Genomic DNA, 9,373 nt, shown 5'->3' with positions numbered 1-9,373 from the left:
ATTAATTGATTATTATTATTATTATTATTATTATTATTATTATTATTATTATTATTATTATTATTATTATTATTATTATTATTATTATTATTATTATTATTATTATTATTATTATTATTATTATTATTTTTGTAATAGGGTTGCTTTGTGTAATAGGTTATATGTTGCTTGTGATTGATAATTGAATGTAACAAGGATTTTAATCTGGTTTATGTCACTATCTACATTTATATAATTTTCTGATCTTGTGGAAATGTCTTTAGTGTCAATTTATCGTGCTTATTTTATAATTTTATGAACAACTATGCTTTTTTTATGATTTGTTGGGGAAAGAGATTTGATGTGTTCAACTTTGACTATATATTGTATGGTTGATTATTGTAGTGTGTAAACACATTGATTGCAATTGCATTAAGCAAAAACCTCAAGATGAAGGTGGTGGCTTTGGTGAGCGGCGGCAAAGACAGTTGCTATGCCATGATGCAATGCATCCATTATGGCCATGAGGTGTTTTAGCAGTTTAATTTATTTATCTTAAGATACCTAATATCTGTTATGAATAACTGAGGAGTTATAACAATCAGATAATTTGTGTGTCGGGTCTAAATTTCTTGTCATTTTTATGTAGATTGTGGCCTTGGCTAATTTGATGCCTGTGGATGACTCAATCGATGAATTGGACAGCTATATGTATCAAACTGTATGTTTCCTCTTTCATTTTGTATCTGGGTTTCATCTTTTGTATTGCGACTTCAGGCCACTAGATAAGCGGATTTGTATTCTCTTCCTAGGCTGGGTTTGGCTTGCTATATGCTAATTAGACCTGGCTTGCTATTCTTCTGGTTTAACCTAGAATCTGAAAGGCCTTAAAGTTGAGGTCAATACAGTTATATTACTTCGTATATGGTCAAGAAGAAATAATAAGGTTTTAAACTAGGAAGTTAATATTAAGGCAGTGGATTGCTTTGGAGTTCGTTCAACTATATTTTTAGTTTTTTTGGTATACAATATATTAGGAGTTTACTTTCTTGAAATATCTGCTCTCTCTCTCTCTCTCTCTCTCTCTCTCTCTCTCTCTCACTCTTTATTTTTTTTCTTGTTTGTGTGTGTGTGGGGGGGGGGGGTGTTGGGCGGGTGTAGTAGAAGTGTTCTTCAGTTTGACTACAAAGAATAAGGAATTGAGCAACTTATCCTCCCCTTCTGTACCCTCTTCTTTATCCTCTCTCTTTTCCATGCTTTATATCCTTTTTCTTCTTTGTTCCCTGGATAAGACTGGATTACCTGGTTTGCATTAATTTTATGTTAGAACCTTTCTTTCGTAATCACTACCGCGAGCTCCATCATCACCTAAGAATATACTTGTATCATTTTTCCAAATGTCATAAGATTCTTAAATTTTCTATTCTCCCTCTTATCTGGTTCTTTTAGAATCAGAATGTAACAAAAGGTTGTTATCTAATTCCCTGATTGCTTTTTGATTCTTGGCTAAATGGTTGTAGGTGGGGCATCAAATTGTTGTCAGCTATGCAAAATGCATGGGATTACCACTATTCAGAAGGCGATTACAAGGATCCACCAGGCAAGCTCTTTAAACAGGATTGCTTTGGTAACCCAATCATCTTTCTTCTTCGTGCTTTTAGCCAAAGTACTCTCTTCGCTTGGATAGGCAATATGTTACTTTGTTTTATTTGAGAATCTTGAAAATGGCCTTGTTATCATTTAAGGATCCTCTTTCCATGTGAAAATCTATTTGTGTATACCTGTATATCTGCAGTTCTGCATGTTTATAAAAGCTGTAAATTGTTGCCACATTACCTTGGGCCTTTTTTTTTGTTTTTATCTTTTCCGTCATATATCTTCTTTGGGAGGCATCTTAGGTGGTGAGTGTCATAAGGAGTCCCAATATTGAAGAACTGAGACGTATTATGCTGATTTCTTACAATTCATGATCGGGATGATAAAAGTAGTGGCATTGATGGAGATGTATAAATCAACAAACACTCAAACAAAAGGGGTATCAATCCTAGTGTATAAAGGGATTTGTGTGTGTGTGTTTCCACTAATATTTGGGAGATTCTCATGTGTCTTAATTTTTGCTCCATGTAATCTACTGTCCGTGGATAGAATCACTGTTAATGGTGTCTCAGAGGCGTCTAGAATCTAGAATAAAGACTTTGTTATAGGCTTATAGCTGTTCTATTACTCCGTATATTTATATCTGTAGTTATAAAGATTGAACTCTGGATGTACAACTTAAGAAATACGGATTGAGTAGAACAATCTTTTTGTTACTGTTTACTTAATACTTTCACTTATAATGTGTTTCTGACAGTCGTGGATTCATTCTGGGTTGCTGTTTTACTTGGTGATTGAATATTGCTGTTTCTTTTTCTTGTATAATGCTGAAAGTCAATATTGAGGTTTTAGATGAATATTTTGCACTTACTGTGAGTTTGGAGTAACTCGTCTCTCTCTATAAGGTGTTTTTGTTTTTATTTTTTTAAATTATATGACTCTTTGTGTATAATTTTAGATCATTCTTGTAACTTCTATAAAGCTCCATTGTCTGTCTTATGTGCAACCAAGAAAAACAAAGGATAAATTAAATCTTTTATTGCTGCAGTGGTTGATAGATGATGGAAGCAACTCTAAATTGCTATAGTTTGTGACTTAGACAGGCACCATGAACTTAGTTACAAAATGACTCCTGGCGATGAAGTTGAAGATATGTTTCTTTTATTAAATGAAGTGAAGAGGCAAATACCCGCTATTGCAGCAGTTTCTTCAGGTGCAATAGCATCAGACTATCAGAGGCTACGAGTTGAAAGCGTGTGTTCACGATTAGGACTTGTGTCTTTATCTTATCTGTGGAAGCAAGAGCAGTCACTGCTCTTTCAAGAAATGGTAACTTGTAATAGCCAATATATTTAGAATTTTTTTCATAAATCTCAGCTCTGCTCTGCCACTGATTTTTGTATTGCGGTCCAATAGATATCAAGTGGGATCGTTGCTATCATAGTGAAGGTATGGTTTGCATATTTAAGTCTTTCGGAATAATGTCATCTTGTAACATACTGGTAATAGTTAGAATTTTTTGGAGTCAGAGTGCTAGGAATTTTTGTTTTTTTATCTGTTTTAAATTATTGCTATCCGTGAGAGTATTAGTAGAAATGTCGTTATTTAGTATTTTGTCCAATATGTTCCATAACTATTTAAATTGACGATGCTTCATACAATGATGGCGTTAGTTCTAATCATCATTATTAATTCTAGTCATTGAAAAGTACATATGCATTAGCTATTACCTGTCAGTAATCCAAAGAGGTTTGATTCTTTTGGCAAGAAAATTGATCACAGATTTACAGTAGTCCTTGGTGAGGGTCTAGGATCAATTACAATTTCATTGTCGGGTTTCATTACTTCTAAAAATGAGATGTTTGACTTTATGTTGTGAGAAACTCTCAATTTTTCACAATACTGTGAGAATTTGTTGAAAGTGATCTCCGATTAAAGTGCTATGTTTACATACTTTTTGGGACTAAGGCTTTGTTGTTGTTGTTTACATACTTTATTTAAGCCTTTTTGTGGTTTTGTGATTCTGACTTTGTCACCCTTGACTCAAAGGCATCAAAGCTCTATGGCCCTTTGCCTCCAAATACAAAGCTTCCACCTTTAATATGTGTTTATTTTTGAAATACAAGGAAAACTTTGGCATGCACATAAATTCTAGTTCGTTCTCTTCACAATTGTAGGTTGCAGCTATTGGATTGCACCCTGCAAAGCACTTGGGAAAGGAGCTAGCTGAGTTGCAGTCCCATCTTCATCATTTGAATGGGTATATATTCAATTTAACTGAACAACTTTTCTCATATTTTTTTCTTGATTGTATTAATATAAACTATGATTCACGACTTCACTGTACCTTTTGGTAGCTTGTATGGATCTAATGTATGTGGTGAAGGAGGAGAGTATGAAACGTTGACCCTTGATTGTCCTCTTTTTAAGGTAATATGGTATTTTCCACAATTCTTTTTGTCAATAACGATAATTACTACTTGGTAGTATGCACTTCAGCATCATTTAAACAGGAATTTATGCCCCTACTTTGAGTTAGTGTCATCTGTGCTTACTACCTACTACCTAGTATATTCATTGCCTGAAGACTGGCAATTGATTTGCATGTGTGTCTTTATACATTGCTTCTGGTCTTCTGGAGCATTCCTCGTATTTTCCTTTCCCATCGCCACTATCTTGATTTATAACATCCTCGACTTGTTTAGAAATCAAGTATGCAGAACTCATGGGCTTTCTCTTTTAAATTTTACAGTTTGCTCGAATTGTGCTGGATGATTTTCAAGTTATACTGCACTCTCCAGATTCCATAGCTCCTGTTGGGGTCCTTCATCCTTTGGCTTTTCATTTAGAACCAAAGGGATTGTCTACAGATTCTAGTAACAGCACTCTTTGTAATGGGATCTCCTTGGAGGATATGGATGGTGTCTATGAAATTCAGGGAGATAGCGCATTGTTACATGCAGACCCAAGCCAGTTTTCTGACTCTCTTTCTGATGTCATTGAAAATACCTCTTATCATCTGCAAATGTCAAAAATAGACAGGGGGGATACTTTCTCCATCTGTTGCTGGTTACAAGATTTGCACAGATCCTCAACTGGTAAATGATGCTGTGCATAACTGCATATGATAAACTGTCCTTTTTTATTTAAAAAAAAAAAATAGTGCAGGACATTGTTTTCATGATATTTAATTATTCCTCTATTGCATTTCCAATGTTAGGTTTGCAGAATGATCTCAAAGTTGTTTTATCTCATCTTGAATCACAACTCAAGCAATGTGGTTTTAGTTGGGAGGAAGTGCTCTACATTCATATGTATATTGCTGATATGAATGAGTTTGCTGTGGCAAATGAAACATATGTGAGCTATATAACTCAAGAAAAATGCCAATTAGGTGTTCCATCACGCAGCATAGTAGAGTTGCCTTTGTTGCAAGCAGGGCTAGGGAAAGCATATGTTGAAGTTTTGGTGTCACGGGACAAAACTAAAAATGTTCTACATGTACAAAGCATTTCACGATGGGCACCTAGTTGTATAGGGCCCTACAGCCAGGTAAAGTTTTTATAGGTATTCCCGTATTCAGGTTATTTCTAAAGATAGATTGATTTTATAACTGAGAGGACCTAAATAGATCTAAAATAGAGCTGAATTGATCTGGGATTGTTTCTTTTTTTGAACTACTCTTGCGGTTTGCTCTAGTCTGTCTAAAAAGAACTTTTTTTTTGGATTTGGGAATTATGGCTTTGACTGCTTATGTATACCAGTGGCTGTTATTAAATCATGATAGTCATGGTTTTGGAATTTAGGATTATTAACCAACTTCATATTTTATGTTCCCACAACTATTGTGCATCCTGCTTTGACAAATTATAAGATTTGCCACAAGATATCCTAACAAGTAACAACTGAAAACTTAAAAAGAATTAGATAAACTTGTTGACAGTAATTTGTATTAGACATGCCTAATGCTTGGATCACTTTTTAATTCATTCTTCCTAGTTCCCTCTATTTAACTACAGTTGGGGATTTTAATATCCTGGCAGATAAACTAAGTAGCTAATTGCTTTTAGTTGTATACAAATTGTACCATTCAGAATGTGCTTCATGTAACACTTGTAGTCTTGTAGAGAGTGTCAGGTTTGGACACTGGTAAATAGAATTGGTCCCAACTCCCAAGGACTCCCAACCAATGATCTATAATTAGAAAGCATGAAATTCTTTAGAGATGTCATTTTCAGTTTGGTACACGCTCAACCTGCTTTTATTTTTCTCAATCCTTGAGGGATGTAATAACATGTTCTAGGGGGTTCTCATTGTCGTGGTTGGTTTATAGGTAGTTTCCATCGCATCTGAAATTAAGATCTTGTCAATTATTTGAAAGACCAACACAAACCTAGTTACCCCTTGCTTCCACTTTCCCTCCCCCTTTCCTTTCCCTCTTCCCCTTTCCTTCCTCCTTTTCTATCTAAATACTTGGATATATCTTCTATGAGCTTTCTGCCCATGATGAACACTTGTGTTTTATGTTCTGATCTCTTTTACGCAACCTCACATCATGGAATACTTCATATGGCTGGGCAACTTGGCCTTGACCCTCCGACAATGACCCTTGGTGACGGTGGCATTATTTCAGAGCTGGAGCAAGCATTGTTGAATAGCGAAGCAATTGCTGATAGCTTTCGTAGTTCAATATCTTCCTCTGCAATTTCATTCATTGTTTACTGTTCAATACAAACTGTATCCTTGAATAGGGCTGAAATGCAGGACAAGTGGGAAGGATTTCTTGAGCAGTTAAAGAAACTTCATTCAGCTAAAAGAAGTGGATTTAAAGTATTTAATCCAATTCATTTGTTTGTCCTCGTCCCTCAACTGCCGAAGAGGTGCTTCCCCTATATCATTGTCCTACTTTCATTTTGAGTTGTTTCAAATTGGCTATCCTATATATGTCAAATATGCTATTAAAAAAAAAAAAAAAAATATATGTCAAATATCACTGTCATCAATGTATTGCTCTACTAATTATCTGTTCTCACTGGATGCATGTTATTCTTCTTTGTCTGTGTTTAAATTCAACCTGATTTCAGCATATGGAGTATGTATTTACTCACTATTGCATCTCTGTCGACTTTCTATATAGTCCTGGTCTTCATGTTCTAAAGTTTGTTTTCTTAAACGCCATTGGTCAAAGATATGGCTGTGATTGTCAATGAGCAGAGAACGACCTTGGACCTGGGGAACATGGGAGGCCTAATCAGTGCTCTCACTGAACCTATTTTTGGTATGTGTCCCAATTTAGGAGTAAAGGATTCTTATTTGGCTACATAAGTTGGTCTTTACAGAGTTGCGTTGTCATTTATAAAGTGTTCAATTTTCTTGCTTTTGCTCTGCCATATCCTTAGAGATTCCGGGTTATGCCCGAGACCAATTTTCATTGGAAAAAGCTGGTCAGTTTTAACTTATTTTAAGTTTATGCCTTTATTGTAGTATAGATTCCTTTATTGACGTAGTTTATATTTAAGCTGTGCTATGCTAGTTGCTTAGGACCTTATGTCCAAAGGGTTAATATGCGAACATAGCTCTTGTTTTATTTAAAATAGTAAAACTATGCTCTTTCGATGTGCATGTAATATCATCTATTTTCCTTTTCGTTTCTGTTGGTGCGTATGTAACGTTGTGGATATCATATTTGATTCTGTTCAATAACTCAGAAAAGACAGGAGTCCATGATGATAGCATATAAAATAGCTGAACACTGCTGAGCAGGATATGTTTTCACAAGTTGTGGAATACTGATAATTTACCTCTATTTTTGAATATTGTAGAGCTCTTGTTGAGGTAAAACCGACACTTTTCATTGTGGAGGATGATACAGATTCAGCAAGTGACACAGATCAACCAGATGCCGGTAATGCAACTCCACAAAGTTACTGGGGGTTTCAGGAGGATCTGTGGCATGATTCTTGCCTTCAAAAATGCATTATGCTGAAAAATATATGTGCAGTTATGCTAAGCATTACAGGTGAAATTATTGCAAAGATCTGCAATGACTCCCTCGTTTCTGAGCATTCCCTTTCTGAAGGACAAACTGTAAAGGTCGCGAAGTTCTGCATTTATCTTATCAACAAAATCCTCACCGAAAACATGTTTTCCTGGGAACATGCCATGGTACGTTGATTCCCTATGTTTTTTTTTTCATTGTTTTCAGCTTATTCTATTTTGGTGATGGGATATTATTTCGGGCTGTTTCTTTGTTGGATTAATACATCTTTTTTAATCCAGTACTTGAGGATTTACTTTCAAACTGGTTCTTTGGTACAAATGGAGATGTTATCACTTACATTCAGCCAAGCATTCAAAGAATTCGGAATGATCAATCCGAAGTTTTAAGAGTGGCCATGCCGATCCCATTTTTAACCTCATTCCTGTCCTTGGCTCTGGGAGGTCTGCAACATCTATAGATGCAGTATTGACATGTGAGTTGCTAACTCAGAAGCCTTCATCTTAGATTGGATTAATCCTTATTTTCTAGGAAGACACAAGGTTTGGTTAATGAAATTGTAGATTAGTATAAACAGGAAATAGAAATTGATCTGAATTCCTCTTTGCCAGTTATTTTTTTATTTTTATTACTGTCTACATTATTGGCGTGTAGTTCCTCGTGGCCGCGCTGGCAGCAGCCAGCCGCCATGGTGGCGCATGCATTTCATATCTTATTAACAAAATATTTTAGTTTAAATTTAACCACGTAGACGATAAGACATTAGGTGTCTTGCTTGAATCAATCAAAATTAGTTGTACCTGTGTATTGGGTATGAAATTATGAATCATTCTTTCATCTTTTAATTTAATACAAGGTATGTATGAGATTCATGCAGACATATATTACACTATATGTTCGTAAACCATAAACAATTATGAATATGTTGCATTCGTAATTTATACAGTATAAATACAAGTTCATCATTGTTAGCATAAAACTAACAAAACAAAAGATAATGGAGTTGCAAGTAGAAATATTATCAAGGGAAACAATAAAACTAGCCATTTCAACACCTCCTCATATCAAACACCACAAATTATCTCTACTAGACCAACTTTGCCCATTATATTATGTGGTGACCAATACATTATGCTCCTATTGAGAAATGTAATGAAGATCATATCACCATTATGTCCATTAATGATACTTTTGCTGCGCTAAAAGACTCTAACCAAAGCATTGTCTCTATTCTACCCTCTTGCCGGTAGGCTCGCTCCCTATGAATCTTCCATTAACTGCAAAGACGAAGGCATACCATTCGTCGAAGCTCGTTGTGATTGCACTCTCTCGTCCTTCCTCCACGCTCAAAACCGTGTTGATTTTGTTTGGCGTTTCGTACCTAGCACAATCCCGCCTTCCGCTGATTTTTATCCGCAAACTACTTTTCACGGTCTTCAAGACGCGTGTTCAAACGTATTTATCTTAATTTTCTATACGCATAAAAATTATAAAAGTTTGATATTAATAAAATATACAATGAGATGATTCTAACATAACCCCACATGAATATATTATCACTTATAGATTATCGGGAATTTATGGTCAAAGTTTTATAAGTTTGACCCATAAAATTACAATGGGGCAAAAAATAAGGGACGGAGGGAGTATATTTGCAAAAGTTATTAAAATTTGATGTTTGAAAAATTAAAATGTAGACAGATATAAATAAAACTCGACACGACTACGTTTTTAAATTTCTTAACACTAAATCACCAAAAAGAAGTCAAAGTAAGTTACTGTATGCAAACAGTGTATAAA

At 35.0% G+C, this 9,373-nt stretch overlaps 1 protein-coding gene across 1 annotated transcript; it reads left to right on the top strand.

Moving 5' to 3' along the window:
• Positions 1-671: 671 nt before the first annotated feature.
• On the top strand, positions 672-8,082 carry LOC110718941 (diphthine--ammonia ligase-like). The gene is made up of 11 exons (XM_021897877.1): positions 672-700; positions 1,500-1,606; positions 2,675-2,904; positions 2,992-3,024; positions 3,753-3,835; positions 3,933-4,005; positions 4,328-4,673; positions 4,796-5,127; positions 6,118-6,455; positions 7,398-7,740; positions 7,855-8,082. The coding sequence occupies exons 1-11, from the start codon at positions 672-674 to the stop codon at positions 7,960-7,962; spliced, it is 2,022 nt and encodes a 673-aa protein (XP_021753569.1). The 3' UTR covers positions 7,963-8,082.
• The last annotated feature ends 1,291 nt before the right edge of the window (positions 8,083-9,373 follow it).

The sequence above is a fragment of the Chenopodium quinoa genome, unplaced genomic scaffold (genome assembly GCF_001683475.1).
Source record: "Chenopodium quinoa cultivar QQ74 unplaced genomic scaffold, ASM168347v1, whole genome shotgun sequence".
Lineage (NCBI taxonomy): Eukaryota > Viridiplantae > Streptophyta > Magnoliopsida > Caryophyllales > Amaranthaceae > Chenopodium > Chenopodium quinoa.
Note: the sequence above shows the minus strand (reverse complement) of the source record. Positions and strands in the feature narration are given on the sequence as shown.